This window comes from Oncorhynchus mykiss, chromosome 6 (assembly GCF_013265735.2).
Source record: "Oncorhynchus mykiss isolate Arlee chromosome 6, USDA_OmykA_1.1, whole genome shotgun sequence".
Lineage (NCBI taxonomy): Eukaryota > Metazoa > Chordata > Actinopteri > Salmoniformes > Salmonidae > Oncorhynchus > Oncorhynchus mykiss.
In genome coordinates, this window is record NC_048570.1 from 80,039,568 (window position 1) to 80,062,067 (window position 22,500).

Genomic DNA, 22,500 nt, shown 5'->3' on the forward strand with positions numbered 1-22,500 from the left:
TGTCATGTGCCTGAGGAGTGGCTTCTGTCTGGCCACTCTACGATAAAGGCCTGATTGGTGGAGTGCTGCAGAGATGGTTGTCATTCTGGAAGGTTCTCCCATCTCCACAGAGGAACTCTAGAGCTCTGTCAGGGTGACTATCTCCCTGACCAAGGCCCTTCTCCCCTAATTGCTCAGTTTGGGCGGCCAGCTGTAGGAAGAGGCTTGGTGGTTCCAAACTTCTTCCATTTAAGAATGATGGAAATCACTGTGTTCTTGGGGGGGGACTTCAATGTTGCAGAAATGTTTTGGTACCCTTGCCCAGATCTTTGCCTCGACACAATCCTGTCTCGGAGCTCTACAGAAAATTCCTTCAACCTCATGGCTTGGTTTTTGCTCTGACATGCACTCTCAACTGTGGGACCGTATATTGACATACAGTGGGGCAAAAAAGTATTTAGTCAGCCACCAATGTGCAACTTCTCCCACTTAAAAAGATGAGAGAGGCCTGTAATTACAGTGTAAGTGTAAGTACACAGTGCAAGTGTAAGTACACTTCAACTATGACAGACAAAATGAGAAAAAAAATCCAGAAAATCACATTGTAGGATTTTTCATGAATTTATTTGCAAATTATGGTGGAAAATAAGTATTTGGTCAATAACAAAAGTTTATCTCAATACTTTGTTATATACCCTTTGTTGGCAATGACAGAGGTCAAACATTTTCTGTAACTCTTCACAAGGTTTTCACACACTGTTGCTGGTATTTTGGCCCATTCCTCCATGCAGATCTCCTCTAGAGCAGTGATGTTTTGGGGCTGTTGCTGGGCAACACGGACTTTCAACTCCCTCCAAAGATTTTTTATGGGGTTGAGATCTGGAGACTGGCTAAGCCACTCCGGGACCTTGAAATGCTTCTTACGAAGCCACTCCTTCATTGCCCGTGCGGTGTGTTTGGGATCATTGTCATGCTGAAAGACCCAGCCACGTTTCATCTTCAATGCCCTTGCTGATGGAAGGAGGTTTTCACTCAAAATCTCACGATACATGGCCCCATTCATTCTTTCCTTTACACGGATAAGTCGTCCTAGTCCCTTTGCAGAAAAACAGCCCCAAAGCATGATGTTTCCACCCCCATGCTTCACAGTAGGTATGGTGTTCTTTGGATGCAACTCAGCATTCTTTGTCCTCCAAACACGACGAGTTGAGTTTTTACCAAAAAGTTGTATTTTGGTTTCACCTGACCATATGACATTCTGCCAATCTTCTTTTGGATCATCCAAATGCTCTCTAGCAAACTTCAGACGGGCCTGGACATGTACTGGCTTAAGCAGGGGGACACGTCTGGCACTGCAGGATTTGAGTCCCTGGCGGCGTAGTGTGTTACTGATGGTGGGCTTTGTTACTTTGGTCCCAGCTCTCTGCAGGTCATTCACTAGGTCCCCCCTTGTGGTTCCGGGATTTTTGCTCACCGTTCTTGTGATCATTTTGACCCTACGGGGTGAGATCTTGCGTGGAGCCCCAGATCGAGGGAGATTATCAGTGGTCTTGTATGTCTTCCATTTCCTAATAATTGCTCCCACAGTTGATTTCTTCAAACCAAACTGCTTACCTATTGCAGATTCAGTCTTCCCAGCCTGGTGCATGTCTACAATTTTGTTTCTGGTGTCCTTTGACAACTCTTTGGTCTTGGCCATAGTGGAGTTTGGAGTGTGACAGTTTGAGGTTGTGGACAGGTGTCTTTTATACTGATAACAAGTTCAAACAGGTGCCATTAATACAGGTAACGAGTGGAGGACAGAGGAGCCTCTGTCCTCCACAGTTACAGGTCTGTGAGAGCCAGAAATCTTGCTTGTTTGTAGGTGACCAAATACTTATTTGCAAATAAATTCATTAAAAATCTTACAATGTGATTTTCTGGATTTTTTTCCTAATTTTGTCTGTCATAGTCGACGTGTACCTATGATGAAAATTACAGGTCTCTCTCATCTTTTTAAGTGGGAGAACTTGCACAATTGGTGGCTGACTAAATACTTTTTTGCCCCACTGTACAGTGCCTTGCGAAAGTATTCGGCCCCCTTGAACTTTGCGACCTTTTGCCATATTTCAGGCTTCAAACATAAAGATATAAAACTGTATTTTTTTGTGAAGAATCAACATATGGATATTTCAAACTTTTTTAACAAATCAAAAACTGAAAAATTGGGCGTGCAAAATTATTCAGCCCCCTTAAGTTAATACTTTGTTGCGATTACAGCTGTAAGTCGCTTGGGGTATGTCTCTATCAGTTTTGCACATCGAGAGACTGAATTTTTTTCCCATTCCTCCTTGCAAAACAGCTCGAGCTCAGTGAGGTTGGATGGAGAGCATTTGTGAACAGCAGTTTTCAGTTCTTTCCACAGATTCTCGATTGGATTCAGGTCTGGACTTTGACTTGGCCATTCTAACACCTGGATATGTTTATTTTTGAACCATTCCATTGTAGATTTTGCTTTATGTTTTGGATCATTGTCTTGTTGGAAGACAAATCTCCGTCCCAGTCTCAGGTCTTTCGCAGACTCCATCAGGTTTTCTTCCAAAATGGTCCTGTATTTGGCTCCATCCATCTTCCCATCAATTTTAACCATCTTCCCTGTCCCTGCTGAAGAAAAGCAGGCCCAAACCTTGATGCTGCCACCACCATGTTTGACAGTGGGTATGGTGTGTTCAGGGTGATGAGCTGTGTTGCTTTTACGCCAAACATAACGTTTTGCATTGTTGCCAAAAAGTTCAATTTTGGTTTCATCTGACCAGAGCACCTTCTTCCACATGTTTGGTGTGTCTCCCAGGTGGCTTGTGGCAAACTTTAAACAACACTTTTTATGGATATCTTTAAGAAATGGCTTTCTTCTTGCCACTCTTCCATAAAGGCCAGATTTGTGCAATATACGACTGACTGATTGTTGTCCTATGGACAGAGTCTCCCACCTCAGCTGTAGATCTCTGCAGTTCATCCAGAGTGATCATGGGCCTCTTGGCTGCATCTCTGATCAGTCTTCTCCTTGTATGAGCTGAAAGTTTAGAGGGACGGCCAGGTCTTGGTAGATTTGCAGTGGTCTGATACTCCTTCCATTTCAATATTATCACTTGCACGGTGCTCCTTGGGATGTTTAAAGCTTGGGAAATCTTTTTGTATCCAAATCCGGCTTTAAACTTCTTCACAATAGTATCTCGGACCTGCCTGGTGTGTTCCTTGTTCTTCATGATGCTCTCTGCGCTTTTAACGGACCTCTGAGACTATCACAGTGCAGGTGCATTTATACGGAGACTTGATTACACACAGGTGGATTGTATTTATCATCATTAGTCATTTAGGTCAACATTGGATCATTCAGAGATCCTCACTGAACTTCTGGAGAGAGTTTGCTGCACTGAAAGTAAAGGGGCTGAATAATTTTGCACGCCCAATTTTTCAGTTTTTGATTTGTTAAAAAAGTTTGAAATATCCAATAAATGTCGTTCCACTTCATGATTGTGTCCCACTTGCTGTTGATTCTTCACAAAAAAATACAGTTTTATATCTTTATGTTTGAAGCCTGAAATGTGGCAAAAGGTCGCAAAGTACAAGGGGGCCGAATACTTTCGCAAGGCACTATATATATAGATGAAAAACAGCAACATTTCATTATTAGGCTACTTCAGAGAGGTGCTGGTTCTTGATATTAGTGCATCTATTAGGCTATTTACAGGTAGTGTGAGTACAGGTAGTGTGGGTACATGTAGTGTGAGTACAAGGAAGTGTGGGTACAGGTAGTGTGAGTACAAGGAAGTGTGGGTACAGGTAGTGTGGGTACAGGTAGTGTGAGTACAAGGAAGTGTGGGTACATGTAGTGTGTGTACAGGTAGTGTGGGTACAGGTAGTGTGGGTACATGTAGTGTGTGTACAGGTAGTGTGTATACAAGTAGTGTGGGTACAGGTAGTGTGGGTACAAGTAGTGTGAGTACAAGGAAGTGTGGGTACAGGTAGTGTGAGTACAAGGAAGTGTGGGTACAGGTAGTGTGGGTACAGGTAGTGTGAGTACAAGGAAGTGTGGGTACATGTAGTGTGTGTACAGGTAGTGTGAGTACAAGGAAGTGTGGGTACATGTAGTGTGTGTACAGGTAGTGTGGGTACAGGTAGTGTGGGTACATGTAGTGTGTGTACAGGTAGTGTGTATACAAGTAGTGTGGGTACAGGTAGTGTGGGTACAAGTAGTGTGGGAATAGGTTGTGTGTGTACAGGTAGTGTTGGTACAGGTAGTATGGGTACAGGTAGTGTGGGTACAGGTCATGTGTGTACAGGTAGTGTGTGTACAGGTAGTGTGGGTACAGGTAATGTGTGTACAGGTAATGTGTGTACAGGTAGTGTGGGTACAGGTAGTGTGTGTACAGGTAGTGTGTGTACAGGTAGTGTGGGTACAGGTAGTGTGTGTACAGGTAGTGTGTGTACAGGTAGTGTGGGTACAGTTAGTGTGGGTACAAGGAAGTGTGGGTACAGGTAGTGTGTATACAAGTAGTGTGGGTACAGGTAGTGTGGGTACAAGTGGTGTGGGTATAGGTAGTGTGGGTACAGGTAGTGTGGGTACAAGGAAGTGTGTGTACAGGTAGTGTGGGTACAAGGAAGTGTGGGTACAGGTATTGTGGGTACAGGTTGTGTGTGTACAGGTAGTGTGGGTACAAGGAAGTGTGGGTACAGGTAGTGTGGGTACAGGTAGTGTGTGTACAGGTAGTGTGGTAATCTGTTTGTTCTCTGCTCAACTCTACTCTGTTCGATCTCTGCTCAACTCTCCTCAGCTCTGTTATCTCTGTTCAGCTCTGCTCAGCTCTACTCTGTTCAGTCTCTGCTCAGCCTCAGCCTCTGCTCTGCCCAGCTCTGTTCAGCTCAGCTGGTCTTTACAGCAGACCAGCACAGGAAGTAGACTGGCCGCAGGCACGACAGACCTGCGTGAGTACACTTCTTTAACTTCTGTACCTCTCTGTCTTTCTTTATCTTACTTACTTTCTCCCCCAGCCTCCTTATCCTCCTCTCTCTCTCTCTCTCTCTCTCTCTCTCTCTCTCTCTCTCTCTCTCTCTCTCTCTCTCTCTCTCTATCTCTCTCTCTCTCTCTCTCTCTCTCTCTCTCTCGCTCTCTCTCTCTCTCTCTCTCTCTCTCTCTCTCTCTCTCTCTCTCTCTCTCTCTCTCTCTCTCTCTCTCTCTCTCTCTCTCTCTCTCTCTCTCTCTCTCTCTCTCTCTCTCTCTCTCTCTCTCTCTCTCTCTCTCTTATCCTCCTCTCTCTCTCTCTCTCTCTCTCTCTCTCTCTCTCTCTCTCTCTCTCTTATCCTCCTCTCTCTCTCTCTCTCTCAATTCAATTCAATTCAAGGGCTTTATTGGCATGGGAAACATGTGTTAACATTGCCAAAGCAAGTGAGGTAGATAATATATAAAGTGAATATATAAAGTGAAAAACACATACAGAAGTTTCAAAACAATAAAGACATTACAAATGTCATATTATATATATATATACAGTGTTTTAACAATGTACAAATGGTTAAAGGACACAAGATAAAATAAATAAGCATAAATATGGGTTGTATTTACAATGGTGTTTGTTCTTCACTGGTTGCCCTTTTCTCGTGGCAACAGGTCACAAATCTTGCTGCTGTGATGGCACACTGTGGAATTTCACCCAGTAGATATGGGAGTTTTTCAAATTTGGATTTGTTTTCGAATTCTTTGTGGATCTCTGTAATCTGAGGGAAATATGTCTCTCTAATATGGTCATACATTGGGCAGGAGGTTAGGAAGTGCAGCTCAGTTTCCACCTCATTTTGTGGGCAGTGAGCACATAGCCTGTCTTCTCTTGAGAGCCATGTCTGCCTACGGCAGCCTTTCTCAATAGCAAGGCTATGCTCTCTCTCTCTCTCTCTCTCTCTCTCTCTCTCTCGCTCTCTCTCTGTCTCTCTCTCTCTCTATCTCTCGATCTCTCTCTCTCCCTCAGGTCTTCAGTTTTATAGTAGGTAGGTTATTGAGTAGAGTATGGTAGCTACCAGAGGTATGTGCTGTGTCCAACCCAGAGGTCAGTCTTTAAAACCTCACTTTTCCTGCTAATTGATTCAGCTTATTGTTAAATCTGCAACGGCCAATAGAGCCTGAGAGGGCTGAGGTGCTTGGGATGGGACACGTTACCAGAAACATGCTAACAGAGCTCTGGAGGGCCAAACCTCAACTCTTAAACTCAGCTCCAGATACAGCCTGTTGTCAGGGATAGCCTTCTTACTCAGAGCTGAAGACACCCTATTCTGTATGTATTTCACTATTTTTGGCCAGGGCTCATAGGCCCCATAGGGCTCTGGTCAAAAGTAGTGCACTTTGTAGGGAATTGGGTACAATTTGGGAGGAACAGCCATAGTGAGTTAGACCAGAAGTATTTTTTTAGAATGATTTCCTGAAGACATGAAGCTACAATTACAGGACAGGTTATGTATTTTATTCTCAGATTCCTAAGCAAAGAACACATGATGATGAAATCCTCTTTTTTGTACTTTGTGAAACTATCTAGACCTGCAGTATCAGGGTGAGTGTTGTTACGAGCGTTCAGTCTCTCTAGCTGTATCTTTCCTTATAATGTAGGAGCAGGGTTTATGGACTGTGGCTGATGGGGTGTCTGCAGGGGAGAGTTATGGTTTGGGGACAAACCACTGGTGACAGCTTCCAGGTAACACCTGACTTTTACTGGTTACTGTCTAATCATAGACCCCAAGGTCCAGCAGCTTGTGCTCCAAATGGCACCCTATTCCCTATATAGTGCACTGCCCTATATTGGCCCAGGTGAAGAGTAGTGCACTATAGAGAATAGGGTGCTATTTGGGACATAGCCATACACATGAAACACAGACTGGACCTCAGTCCAACAACAGGTTGGTTAACCAGCAGGTTAGTTACAGTGGAGGCAGGTGAGGGCGGCTCCTAGTATTGATTGGACCAGAACGAGTGGAGTGGCAGCAAACATATGGAACCACATATTGATGTGCTTGGTACCGTTCCATTCGTTCTGGTCCAGCCACTACTATGAACCCTTCCTCCTATTTAAAGTGCCGCCAGCCACCAGTGGTTAGTTGTAATGCCTCTATAGTCTCTTGTGTGAGATTGGGTTCTGGGTGCAGAGATTAGAATGCCTCATTGGCAGGATCAGAATAGGATTTCCATGTTGGTTCTGTCCATTGGTGTTTCCAGTGAACCACTTCTCCTGCTGACACAGTGCTACATCCACTATTAGGCTACCCTGACATCTTCCTCCACACACACACACACACACACACACACACACACACACACACACACACACACACACACACACACACACACACACACACACACACACACACACACACACACACACACACACACACACACACAGCCAGCGCACCACTCTTTAAAAGCATTCCTGGGTGGAGGCGTATCTGTGTTTGTGTGTATGTGTGTGTGTTCCTGCTTCGTTCTGTCTTGTAGTGAAATGAGCAGGTTTACTCTGTGTGTGGATGGATGATATTTAAGGTCAGTTATTCTTAGCCCAGGTTTAGACTGTTTGGGTTTAGCTCTTGCTTTCTAAATTCCACCGTAATTGGGGAGCTCTAGGGATGGAGCCGATAACATTAGCCCTGCACTATAAATAACACACACACACACACACAGCATGTCTAACTACCAGATAAGCAGCCCTGTCTCCAACAACACTGGATCAGCTATCAGAGATCAAACATCATCTTACAGTGAAGAACACAAAGAAGATGTGTTGTTCCAGAATCAAAATGGCTTTTACTCATATCCTGTTACTGAAGGAAGATGATGATGATGATTGAAGATGTAACATGACTCACCATGAAACAACAGTATCCTGTGAAGAGGAATAGAACAGTCTGATCTGGAACAGCAGTCAAGGAGAGGACACAGAAAACACACACTCAGACTGTCCCGCTGTAAACCAGCTCTTTAAAGCGTCTCTTCCTGGGTCCTAACACATACTGTCACAGCAGCAGTAAAAGGTGACAGAGAGTCACAGCCTAGGTTGTCACTTACAGCTCAGGTCAGGGTGGAGGTGTCAGCTCAGGTCAGGGTGGAGGTGTCAGCTCAGGTCAGGGTGGAGGTGTCAGCTCAGGTCAGGGTGGAGGTGTCAGCTCAGGTCAGGGTGGAGGTGTCAGCTCAGGTCAGGGTGGAGGTGTCAGAGGAACCCTACTACAGATAGTCTCAGATAGCTCCAGCTCAGACCGTTTCATGGTAAGGCTTAGTGAGGTGTGAAAGAGACCAGAGAAAGAGAGAGAGAGAGAGAGAGAGAGAGCGAGAGCGAGAATGGGCACTGCCTGGAGTTCCTATTGGTCACTTCTCAGACCTGTCCACTCCCCCTCTTTACAGTCACTCTGGATATCACTCCAGGTCAGACCAGGCTATGTTACAACATGACATCACTCCAGGCTTGACCAGGCTATGTTACAACATGACTTCACCCCAGGTTAGACCAGGCTATGTTACACCATGACTATACCCCGGGCTAGACCAGGCTATGTTACAACATGACTTCCCCACAGGTTAGACCAGGCTATGTTACAACATGACTTCACCCCAGGTTAGAGCAGGTTAGACCAGGCTATGTTACAACATGACGTCACCCCAGGTTAGACCAGGCTATGTTACACCATGACTTCACCCCAGGTTAGACCAGGCTATGTTACAACATCAGCTGGGCTAGACAATCTGGACCCTCTCTTTTTAAAATGATCCACCGCCATTGTTGCAACCCCTATTACCAGTCTGTTCAACCTCTCTTTTGTTTTGTCCGAGATCACTAAAGATTGGAAAGCTGCCGTGGTCATCCTCCTCTTCAAAGGGGGTGACACACTAGACCCAAACTGTTACAGACCTAGATCCATCCTGCCCTGCTTATCTAAAGTCTTTGAAAGCCAAGTTAATAAACAGATCACTGACCATTTCGAATCCCACCATACCTTCTCCGCTGTGCAATCCGGTTTCCGAGCTGGTCACGGGTGCACCTCAGCCACACTCAAGGTACTAAACGATATCATAACCGCCATCGATAAAAGACAGTACTGTGCAGCCGTCTTCATCAGCCTGGCCAAGGCTTTCGACTCTGTCAATCACCGTAATTCTTAACGGCAGACTCAATAACCTTAGTTTCTCAAATGACTGCCTCGCCTGGTTCACCAACTACTTTGCAGACAGAGTTCAGTGTGTAAAATCGGAGGACCTGTTGTCCGGACCTCTTGCAGTCTCTATGGGGGTACCACAGGGTTCAATTCTCGGGCCAACTCTTTTCTCTGTATATATCAACGATGTTGCTCTTGCTGCGGGTGATTCCCTGATCCACTTCTACGCAGACGACACCATTCTGTATACATCTGGCCCTTCTTTGGACACTGTGTTAACTAACCTCCAAACAAGCTTCAATGTCATACAACACTCCTTCTGTGGCCTCCAACTGCTCTTAAACGCTAGCAAAACCAAATGCATGCTTTTCAACCGTTCGCTGCCCGCACACGCCCGCCCGACTAGCATCACTACTCTGGACGGTTCTGACCTAGAATATGTGGACAACTACAAATACCTAGGTGTCTGGCTAGACTGTAAACTCTCCTTCCAGACTCCATATCAAACATCTCCAATCCAAAATCAAATCTAGCATCGGCTTTCTATTTCGCAACAAAGCCTCCTTCACTCATGCCTCCAAACTTACCCTAGTAAAACTGACTATCCTACCGATCCTCGACTTCGGCGATGTCATCTACAAAATAGCTTCCAATACTCTACTCAGCAAATTGGATGTAGTCTATCACAGTGCCATCTGTTTTGTTACCAAAGCGCCTTATACTACCCACCATTGCGACCTGTATGCTCTAGTTGGCTGGCCCTCGCTACATATTCGTCGCCAGATCCACTGGCTCCAGGTCGTCTATAAGTCTATGCTAGGTAAAGCTCCACCTTATCTCAGCTCACTGGTCACGATAACAACACCCACCTGTAGCACGCGCTCCAGCAGGTATATCACACTGGTCACCCCCAAAGCCAACATCTCCTTTTTCATCTCCTTCCAGTTCCAGTGACTGGAACGAATTGCAAAAATCGCTGAAGCTGGAGACTTACATTTCCCTCACTAACTTTAAACATCAGCTCTCTGAGCAGCTAACCGATCGCTGCAGCTGTACATAGTCCATCTGTAAATAGCCCACCCATTCTACCTACCTCATCCCCATATTGTTTTTATTTACTTTGCTGCTCTTTTGCACACCAGTATCACTACTTACACACCATCATCTGCTCATCATCATCAGCTCATCCATCACTTCAGTCTTAATCTGCTAAATTGTAATTACTTTGCTACTATGGCCTATTTATTGCCTTACCTCCTCATGCCATTTGCGCACACTGTATATAGACTATTTTTTTTTATTGTGTTATTGACTGTATGCTTTTTTTCCATGTGTAACTCTGTGTTGTTGTTTCTGTTGCATTGCTTTGCTTTGTCTTGGCCAGGTCACAGTTGTAACTGAGAACTTGTTCTCAACTATCTTACCTGGTTAAATAAAGGTGAAATAAAAAAAATAAAAAAATGACTTCACCCCAGGTTAGACCAGGCTATGTTACACCATAACTTCACCCCAGGTTAGACCAGGCTATGTTACACCATGACTTCACCCCAGGTTAGACTAGGCTATGTTACAACATGACTTCACCCCAGGTTAGACCAGGCTATGTCACACCATGACTTCACCCCAGGTTAGACCAGGCTATGTTACAACATGACTTCACCCCAGGTTAGACTAGGCTATGTCACACCATGACTTCACCCCAGGTTAGACCAGGCTATGTTACAACATAACTTCACCCCAGGTTAGACCAGGCTAGACCAGGCTATGTTACAACATGACTTCACCCCAGGTTAGACCAGGCTATGTTATAAACATGACTTCACCCCAGATTAGACCAGGCTATGTTACAACATGACTTCACCCCAGGTTAGACCAGGCTAGACCAGGCTATGTTAGAACATGACTTCACCCCAGGTTAGACCAGGCTATGTAATAAACATGACTTCACCCCAGGCTAGACCAGGCTATGTTACAACATGACTTCACCCCAGGCTAGACCAGGCTATGTTACAACATGACTTCACCCCAGGCTAGACCAGGCTATGTTACAACATGACTTCACCCCAGGATAGACCAGGCTAGACCAGGCTAAACCAGGCTATGTTACAACATGACTTCACCCCAGGCTGGACCAGGCTATATTACAACATGACTTCACCCCAGGTTAGACCAGGCTATGTTACACCATGACTTCACCCCAGGTTAGACCAGGCTATATTACAACATGACTTCACCCCAGGCTAGACCAGGCTATGTTACACCATGACTTCACCCCAGGTTAGACCAGGCTATATTACAACATGACTTCACCCCAGGCTAGACCAGGCTATGTTACACCATGACTTCACCCCAGGTTAGACCAGGCTATATTACAACATGACTTCACCCCAGGTTAGACCAGGCTATGTTACAACATGACTTTGATGTTGCTGATGATCTTTTCAGCGTCTGTCTGTCTGTCTGTCTGTCTGTTTACATGAACACTGAGCTGGTTGTTTCACTGACTCTCCCTGGCTAGAAGAGATGTGTGGTCCATGCTTTGCTTGATATATCAGTGGGTTTTAGTAACTTCCTGATGAAACATTACGGGTCCACGGGTCATGTTCTTATCAGGTATCAAAGTAAGACCCAGATGCAGACTGTCAAAGTAACAATGTTTAATGTTCCAACAAGGGCAAGCAGAAGACAGGTCAAGTCAGGCAGAGGTCGATAATCCAGAGGGAACAGAGGTACAGGTCGGCAGGCGGCCTCAGGGGCAGGCAGAGTGGTCAGGCAGGCGGGCTCAGGGGCAGGCAGAGTGGTCAGGCAGGCAGGCTCAGGGGCAGGCAGAGTGGTCAGGCAGGCGGGCTCAGGGGCAGGCAGAGTGGTCAGGCAGGCAGGCTCAGGGGCAGGCAGAGTGGTCAGGCAGGCGGGCTCAGGGGCAGGCAGAGTGGTCAGGCAGGCGGGCTCAGAGACAGGACAGGCAAGGCAAGGGTCAAAACCGGGAGGATGAGCAAAAAGAGAATAGAAGCAGGAGTACGGGAAAACACGCTGGTTGACTTGAAAAACATCCCAAACGAACTGGCACCGAGAGACAGGAAACACAGGAATATATACACCAGGGAAAATAAGTGACGCCTGGAGGGGGTGGAGACAATCACAAGGCAGGTGAAACAGATCAGGGCGTGACAATTCCTCCCCTTTGGTGTGTTTGTCTTATGATCGCTTCTCTTCCAAAGATGGTCTGAAAAGTATACTTTTATCACAAAATAAAGACAGTCCACTTTCTGAAAATACAGAACACAGCGTTAACTGTTAATGTCTATATCTCTTCTCTCTCTTGACTAAATGTGTGAACTCACTGTACTGTAAATCGCTTTAGATACAGCGTCTGCTAAGTGGCTTATAACCTATTATATACTATGTGTCTTGTTAGGGAGTTGTGTAGTGTTGTAATGGGTCTAGTTAGTGGCTGTTGCAGAATGTGAACAGGTGTTGTGTCTCTCTCTGTGCTTGTGTCTCAAATTAAACACTACTCCCTGTATAGTGCACGACATGTGGAATAGTATTTAGGAAGCAGCCTGTGTCTGGGGAAAACCCTGATCCACCTTAACACAGCAACAGCTGCTGGGGATCAGGTCTGCTCTATGGAAGAGCACTGCCTTGCCTTGCTTTGACAAACACACTATAGAGGGGGAGAGAGACATTGAGAGATCAAACAGAAAGAGAGAGACGGACAGAAAGAGAGACAGAGGATGAGAGGGAGAGAGAGAGCTGGCAGGCAGGCAGTGTTTTTAGGGGTTTAGGGGTACAAATCTCTCCTTCATCTGTGGCTCTGAACACAATTTAACTGAACAAGCTCTGGAAACCCTAATATCTGAGTTCCTGCCTGCCCACCTGTTAGAGCAGGTGTGTGTGGGTATGTGTGTGTGTATGGTATAATGTTTCCTCTATAAAGGACACTGTGTGTGTTTGTTTGACCCTAGTGTAGTGAGTGTTGGGGTTAGAAGTGGCGACATGAGGATTTGAACAGGGTCTGTCACACTGTGCAGCCATACATCATCTGTCCAGTACTAATCTCGTTCCCAGACACTTTCACCCAAAGTGAAAGAGCCAAGAGAATCTCCCGCCGCATAGACATTGGCTTAATCAGCATAATCTACCAACTAATCATCTTCTACGATGCCTTCCCCCTAACCCTATCCTGTACGCTAGCATACCACAAGCACAGAGCCACTCTTCTCAGTCGTGTGATTTGCTTAAATTAACTTCTTTGAGATAGGGAGCGGTATTTTGACGTCCGGATGAAAAGCGTGCCCAAAGTAAACTGCCTGCTACTCAGGCCCAGAAGCTAGGATATGCATATAATTGGTTCTGGCTAGAAAACACTCAAAATGTTCTACAACTGTTAAAATAATGTCTTTGAGTATAACAGAATTGAAATGGCAGGCAAAACCCAGAGGACAAACCATCCCCCCCCCAAAAAATGTCATCCTACCACTGATTTCAATGGTTGGCACTTGTATAATAGGGCAAAATCGTGCCCGATTTCTAGATGTCAACAGTCTTTAGAAAGAGTTTCAGGCTGGTTTTTGGACAAATGAGCCAGAAATTGTAGTTTTTCTAGGTGGGTCCCATTTTGGCTGTAGTGTTTCCAAGCGCGTGAATGAGAACGCGTTCTTTGGTATTTTTCTCCGGTAAAGACAATAATGATTCTCTGTCTTAAATGTTATCGTTTATTTGCATATTAGGGTACGTTTATTTGCGTATTAGGGTACCTAATGTTTGATTACAAATGTTGATTGACTTGTTTGGATAAGTTTATCGGTACCGTTTGGGATTCACTTTGTATGCATTTTGAAGGAGGGAAAACGAGTGGATTATTGACTGAAGCGCGCCAGCTAAACAGAGTTTTTATGGATATAAAGAAGGAGTTTATCGAACAAAAGGACCATTTGTAATGTAACTGGGACCTTTTGGAGTGCCAACAGAAGAAGATCTTCAAAAGTAAGGCATATATTATATCGCTATTTATGACTTTCATTCCGCAACTCCCTGGTCGAAAATTATTTGTTATGCATTTGTGTGATGGGCGCTGTCCTAAGATTATTGCATGGTTTGCTTTCGCCGTAAAGCCTTTTTGAAATCTGACACGCTGGATTAACAAGTTAAGCTTTATTTTGATGTATTGCACTTGTGATTTCATGAAAGTTTAATATTTATAGTAATTTAATTTGCATTTGGCGCTCTGCAATTTCACTGGATGTTGGCCAGGTGGGACGGTAGCGTCCCACTGATCCGCAAGAAGTTAAATGATGACAAATACTTTACTCAGTAGGTCACTCCCATAGAATTCTATGGTCACTCCCACTAAGGCCAATTTTGAGTGTTTGATATCCCAGACTTTTATGTGCTGTGCACAATAGCCTGCACGTGAGGTTAGTCCAGTGCCAACCTGATCCATAGATTTAGGGCAACATTTTTGTGCGAAGTGCAAAAAATACCATAAACCTCATTATATTCTTGCACTGTGATTTAATCTGAAAATGTTCTTCAACGATGTCCGTTATAAGGAGCGGATGATGTAAGGGATAATCAACGAGAGGCTGTGTGTTCTATGGAAAATAATAAATGACTTGGAAGGTGTGTTCCACGAACGCATAGAGCCCTGAGTTGATTATCTCTTATATACTGTACCATGGCTATAATTTAACAAATTTCAAAATGTTTTTATTTGCCAGTAGAAATGTGTTCAATATCCACTGAAGTAGGAAGCAAGTGTACTAGATAGCTACAGTAGTTGCCTTGGTAACCAAACAGACTTGCTAGTTTAGCTAACCAAACCATCAGTCCTAGCTTGCTATTATGAAAATCTAATTCAACAATGTCAATAATGTTTTCAATTCGATTTTGCTGCCAAAAGCAGTATGGAACATAAGAATGAACTATAGCCATTGAATTCTACCGTGCTGATATACCGTGCGTTATAGGGAAATAATGCACGCTCTAGAATGGCCTTCAATCAGAAACAAATATGTAACAATGCCATGGTCTAATTGAAAAAACAGAGCAATATATAAATAGTTTCCTCTTCAAAATGCACATTGTTGAAGAAAAGTTTCATTGAATTCCCATGATAATGAGGTTTATGGTAAGTTTTCCACTTTGCAGTGACTCTGGTTGTAACCATATCCACACTATACAATAATCACTCGGTGTGTGTGTGTGTGTGTGTGTGTGTGTGTGTGTGTGTGTGTGTGTGTGTGTGTGTGTGTGTATGTGTGTGTGTGTGTGTGTAAGTCAGACCTGCAGATGGAGTTTGAAGAGCTGGTGTCCAGCGCCAGGAGACTAAGTCTCAGCAGCACAGAGAAGCAGAAGAGAGGAAGCATTGCTAATGCTGACTCCAGGATGGACCGCAAGAGAGAGGTAAGACAGCAATATGGTATGCTACGTTGATTCAGAGAGAAGTAACACAATGACCCAATTCTACTGAGCTGGGTCGAGCCAAGTCAAGCTAATCTGCACCAGGCTGGCCTGGTTATGCATCCACTGTAGTTGACAGAACCCTGCTGGAACGCTGGAAAGAAAATATCTGAGCCAGAACAGTACTGTTTGGGTCGGCACCATAGTGTAAAAATGGTAAAGGTGTCAAAGTGTGTGTGTAGTTATCATGTGTACTTGTAATGTGTTGTGTGTTTAGTATTAGTTGTAATGTGTTGTGTGTTTAGTGTTAGTTGTAATGTGTTGTGTGTTCCAGTCCCACTACATTGGAGCAGGTCCAGAGTTCCAGCATGTCTGTTTCCAGCCCTGTGGTCAGAGTCCTCTGGTGTCTCGTTACCTGCACCTCCAAGACATCCCTACACCCGCTGGATCTGACACACGCAGGATCAGACGCACTGAGATCACCAACCTCACATATCCTTACACACACACACACACACACACACACACACACACACACACACACACACACACACACACACACACACACACACACACACACACACACACACACACACACACAGCACAAACACACACACACACACACACACACACACACAAACACACACAAATACAAACACACACAAACACACACACACACAGGGGCGCCGGGAAAGTTAGGACGATTCTAAGGGCCTGTGACTGACAGGGGCCCTAAAAGATTATTAGAACATTAGGTAAAAAAAATGTTATATAAAATTATTAACCTATCATCATTAATATAATATTTTATTTACAGAGCCTCTGTATTGCCTAACCCTCTATTTACATGAAATGGTTAGGTCCTGTCTCCAAACCAGGTGCAAATGGTACTTGCTAGCAGTGGAGCATCATGTCTCAGCTTCCTAAATACAATTTGGCTTCCAAAAATGAAAAGAAAGACAGAAGAGAGAAAAGAAAGGGCGATGATATGTCACCCAATTTTTCACAAAGGAAGGTGGGTGTAGTCCGTGAGTGTTAGAAATGTACCTGTTAGCTTAGTCCATAGTGAAATAGGCTACTTATTCTCCCCTAACATTAGTTAGTTAATATCTTCACAGAAAATTCGGAGCGTTTGCATTTCACTCTTTTAGCCCTTTAATCAATGCAGCAAACTTTTAGCAAGCTATTCATACTAAATCAGCCATGTCTCCCATCCCCATCCCCCTGAACCAGCCCTGTCTCCCATCCCCATACCCCTGAACCAGCCATGTCTCCCATCCCCATACCCCTGAACCAGCCCTGTCTCCCATCCCCATACCCCTGAACCAGCCATGTCTCCCATCCCCATACCCCTGAACCAGCCCTGTCTCCCATCCCCATACCCCTGAACCAGCCCTGTCTCCCATCCCCATACCCCTGAACCAGCCCTGTCTCCCATCCCCATACCCCTGAACCAGCCCTGTCTCCCATCCCCATACCCCTGAACCAGCCCTGTCTCCCATTCTCATTCCCCTGAACCAGCCCTGTCTCCCATCCCCATACCCCTGAACCAGCCATGTCTCCCCATCCCCATACCCCTGAACCAGCCCTGTCTCCCCATCCCCATACCCCTGAACCAGCCCTGTCTCCCCATCCCCATACCCCTGAACCAGCCCTGTCTCCCCATCCCCATACCCCTGAACCAGCCCTGTCTCCCATCCCCATACCCCTGAACCAGCCCTGTCTCCCATCCCCATACCCCTGAACCAGCCCTGTCTCCCATCCCCATACCCCTGAACCAGCCCTGTCTCCCATCCTCATTCCCCTGAACCAGCCCTGTCTCCCATCCCCATCCCCCTGAACCAGCCCTGTCTCCCATCCCCATACCCCTGAACCAGCCCTGTCTCCCATCCCCATACCCCTGAACCAGCCCTGTCTCCCATCCCCATACCCCTGAACCAGCCCTGTCTCCCCATCCCCATCCCCATTCCCCTGAACCAGCCCTGTCTCCCATCCCCATACCCCTGAACCAGCCCTGTCTCCCATCCCCATACCCCTGAACCAGCCCTGTCTCCCATCCCCATACCCCTGAACCAGCCCTGTCTCCCATCCCCATACCCCTGAACCAGCCCTACTCCCAACTGAAGAAGGAGGTGAGCAGCATTGTGTTGAATGACATGTCAGTTGGCATAATTGCAGGTACTGCAATACATTGAGGACGGGAATGTGATTCTCCAGTCAGGAAAAATCTCCCTTGACACAAAGCCAGCCAATATCAGAGCCTTAAAGGAAGAGGCTCTTAGAGATGGATGGGAGTCTCTCCTGTCTGAGGCAACACTGGTTTCTCCCCAAATGGATGTTGCACCTCAATTTAGCAAGGAACACAGCCGCCAGAGGAAATGGAAGAGATTCCAAATCAAGTCAAATCAAATGTATTTGTCAAATAAACATGGTTAGCAGATGTTAATGCGAGTGTAGTGAAATGCTTGTGCTTCTAGTTCCGACAATGCAGTAATAACCAACGAGTAATCTAACCTAACAATTCCAAAACTACTACCTTATACACACACACAAGTGTAAAGGGATAAAGAATATGTACATAAAGATATATGAATGAGTGATGGTACAGAACGGCATAGGCAAGATGCAGTAGATGGTATCGAGTACAGTATATACTTATGAGATGAGTAATGTAGGGTATGTAAACAAAGTGGCATAGTTAAAGTGGCTAGTGATACATGTATTACATAAAGATGCAGTAGATGATATAGAGTACAGTATATACATATACATATGAGATGAGTAATGTAGGGTATGTAAACATTATATTAGGTAGCATTGTTTAAAGTGGCTAGTGATATATTTTACATCAATTCCCATGAATTCCCATTATTAAAGTGACTGGAGTTGAGTCAGTGTGTTGGCAGCAGCCACTCAATGTTAGTGGTGGCTGTTTAACAGTCTGATGGCCTTGAGATAGAAGCTGTTTTTCAGTCTCTCGGTCCCTGCTTTAATGCACCTGTACTGACCTGGCCTTCTGGATGATAGCGGGGTGAACAGGAAGTGGCTCGGGTGGTTGTTGTCCTTGATGATCTTTATGGCCTTCCTGTGACATCGGGTGGTGTAGGTGTCCTGGAGGGCAGGTAGTTTGCCCCCGGTGATGCGTTGTGCGGACCTCACTACCCTCGGGAGAGCCTTACGGTTGTGGGCGGAGCAGTTGCCATACCAGGCGGTGATACAGCCCGACAGGATGCTCTCGATTGTGCATCTGTAGAAGTTTGTGAGTGCTTTTGGTGACAAGCCAAATTTCTTCAGCCTCCTGAGGTTGAAGAGGCGCTGCTGCGCCTTCTTCACGACGCTGTCTGTGTGGGTGGACCAATTCAGTTTGTCTGTGATGTGTACGCCGAGGAACTTAAAACTCTCCACTACTGTCCCATCGATGTGGATAGGGGGGTGCTCCCTCTGCTGTTTCCTGAAGTCCACAATCATGATGAGACCTCTCAAGAGGAGACAGCTCAGGACAGTGCAGCAAAGGTGTTTCGGAACAGTGTTTTTTACTGCTATAGACAACATCATAAGTGACTTGGACACTAGGTTTCACACCACTGCAAAAATTGTAGAATAATTTTCTAATGTTCCTAAAGTTGGTCAGATTAGTGAGGATCAAGTCCCTTCTGTGTGCCAACCACTGATCATGACGTATTCCAGAGATCTGACACCTGAGTTTCAACATGAAGTAAGACACCTGAACACTGTATATGCTGCCACGTGTCCCCTCTTTGTCTCCTGACACCTGAACACTATATGCTGCCACTCCCCCCCTAACTTGTCTCCTGACACCTGAACACTGTATATGCTGCCACTTCCCCCCCCCCTAACTTGTCCCCTCTTTGTCTCCTGACACCTGAACACTGTATATGCTGCCACTTCCCCCCTAACTTGTCCCCTCTTTGTCTCCTGACACCTGAACACTGTATATGCTGCCACTTCCCCCCTAACTTGTTCCTCTTTGTCTCCTGACACCTGAACACTGTATATGCTGCCACTTCCCCCCCCTAACTTGTTCCCTCTTTGTCTCCTGACACCTGAACACTGTATATGCTGCCACTTGTTCCTCTTTGTCTCCTGACACCTGAACACTGTATATGCTGCCACTTGTTCCCTCTTGGTCTCCTGACACCTGAACATTGTATATGCTGCCACTTCCCCCCCCTAACTTGTCCCCTCTTTGTCTCCTGACACCTGAACACTGTATATGCTGCCACTTGTCCCCTCTTTGTCTCCTGACACCTGAACACTGTATATGCTGCCACTTGTCCCCTCTTTGTCTCCTGACACCTGAACACTGTATATGCTGCCACTTCCCCCCCCCCTAACTTGTTCCCTCTTTGTCTCCTGACACCTGAACACTGTATATGCTGCCACTTCCCCCCCCTAACTTGTTCCCTCTTTGTCTCCTGACACCTGAACATTGTATATGCTGCCACTTCCCCCCCCTAACTTGTCCCCTCTTTGTCTCCTGACACCTGAACACTGTATATGCTGCCACTTCCCCCCCCTAACTTGTTCCCTCTTGGTCTCCTGACACCTGAACACTGTATATGCTGCCACTTCCCCCCCTAACTTGTTCCCTCTTGGTCTCCTGACACCTGAACACTGTATATGCTGCCACTTCCCCCCTAACTTGTCTCCTGACACCTGAACACTGTATATGCTGCCACTTCCCCCCTAACTTGTTCCCTCTTGGTCTCCTGACACCTGAACACTGTATATGCTGCCACTTCCCCCCCCTAACTTGTCCCCTCTTTGTCTCCTGACACCTGAACACTGTATATGCTGCCACTTCCCCCCCCTAACTTGTCCCCTCTTTGTCTCCTGACACCTGAACACTGTATATGCTGCCACTTGTCCCCTCTTTGTCTCCTGACACCTGAACACTGTATATGCTGCCACTTCCCCCCCCTAACTTGTCCCCTCTTTGTCTCCTGACACCTGAACACTGTATATGCTGCCACTTCCCCCCCTAACTTGTCCCCTCTTTGTCTCCTGACACCTGAACACTGTATATGCTGCCACTTCCCCCCCCCCCTAACTTGTCCCCTCTTTGTCTCCTGACACCTGAACACTGTATATGCTGCCACTTCCCCCCCCTAACTTGTCCCCTCTTTGTCTCCTGACACCTGAACACTGTATATGCTGCCACTTGTTCCCTCTTGGTCTCCTGACACCTGAACACTGTATATGCTGCCACTTCCCCCCCCTAACTTGTCCCCTCTTTGTCTCCTGACACCTGAACACTGTATATGCTGCCACTTCCCCCCTAACTTGTCCCCTCTTTGTCTCCTGACACCTGAACACTGTATATGCTGCCACTTCCCCCCCTAACTTGTTCCTCTTTGTCTCCTGACACCTGAACACTGTATATGCTGCCACTTCCCCCCCTAACTTGTTCCTCTTTGTCTCCTGACACCTGAACACTGTATATGCTGCCACTTGTTCCTCTTTGTCTCCTGACACCTGAACACTGTATATGCTGCCACTTGTTCCCTCTTGGTCTCCTGACACCTGAACATTGTATATGCTGCCACTTCCCCCCCTAACTTGTCCCCTCTTTGTCTCCTGACACCTGAACACTGTATATGCTGCCACTTCCCCCCTAACTTGTTCCCTCTTTGTCTCCTGACACCTGAACACTGTATATGCTGCCACTTCCCCCCCTAACTTGTTCCCTCTTTGTCTCCTGACACCTGAACACTGTATATGCTGCCACTTCCCCCCCCTAACTTGTTCCCTCTTGGTCTCCTGACACCTGAACACTGTATATGCTGCCACTTCCCCCCCTAACTTGTTCCCTCTTTGTCTCCTGACACCTGAACACTGTATATGCTGCCACTTCCCCCCCTAACTTGTTCCCTCTTTGTCTCCTGACACCTGAACACTGTATATGCTGCCACTTCCCCCCCTAACTTGTTCCCTCTTGGTCTCCTGACACCTGAACACTGTATATGCTGCCACTTCCCCCCCTAACTTGTTCCCTCTTTGTCTCCTGAATGCAATTTGTAAAATGCAGCAGAAAAAGCATTTTTGGAGAAGTGTGCATTGCTTTATGTATATTTTGCACACTGCCTGTGACTGTTGCTGGTGGTGAGAGAGCTTTCAGTAAGCTAAAACTGATTTAAACAACTATTTGAGGTCCACTATGTCCCAGGACAGGCTTTGCAGTCTTGCCATGCTGTCCATTGAAAGTCAGTTAGCTAGACTTGATCAGTGACTTTGCCAGCAAGAAGGCTGGGCGCTAGGCTCTTAGTGAGTAAGGCTGAGTAAGGGCCAGTGATAACTGTTAAATGGTATGGCTGTGGATATTGGATCACTACATCACTACACTACATGATGTTCACAGGCTGAGAACAAGACTGAGAACAGACAGAGAACAAGATGAATCTCAAAGTAATGGCTGGATTACCATCAAATGTGTTGTGCACAATCAAGACCCCAAGTGGAAGAAACCTATTGATTTGGTGACCCCTTGACCTTTCCTGTAGCACCAACATCAGGCCTTTTCATTTCCATTTCCACTTTTCCAGCTGCTTATTTTCCAGTTGGTCTGTATACTTAGTTCACAAATCTGCTGCTGATTTGATTATTTTGTTTGTTATATCATTCTATAGATGATCATGTTCTTTTATTTTAATTGAAGAGGTTAATGTATATTAAAGTTATATTTATTTTAAGTTATTCATTCATGTTAAGAGAATTTTCCATTCAAGAATATTACCATTAAAATGACATTTAGACTGTAAAAGATGACCTTTAACACATTTCTTATAGAGGGGATCAGTCCTGCATCAAATAGTGAATTCCACTGTATGCAGAATGTTGTATGCATGTCTGCACAGTGTTATATTTTCACAGTTCACTGTCAGTAAATATCGGACAGTAAATATTGGACTACAAGAGAGTTGCAAGCCTGCAAAGGTA

The 22,500-nt window shown here is 45.7% G+C and overlaps 1 protein-coding gene across 1 annotated transcript in view; it reads left to right on the forward strand.

The window, feature by feature from the left end:
• The window catches only part of LOC118965045 (protein FAM227B-like), a 109,977-nt gene that overhangs the window by 84,769 nt on the left and 2,708 nt on the right, over positions 1–22,500 (forward strand). Inside the window, exons 10-11 of the mRNA XM_036981785.1 lie at positions 15,425–15,546; positions 15,878–16,035. Of these exons, the coding sequence (XP_036837680.1) occupies positions 15,425–15,546; positions 15,878–16,035 (280 nt within the window). The remainder of the gene's footprint in view (positions 1–15,424; positions 15,547–15,877; positions 16,036–22,500) is intronic.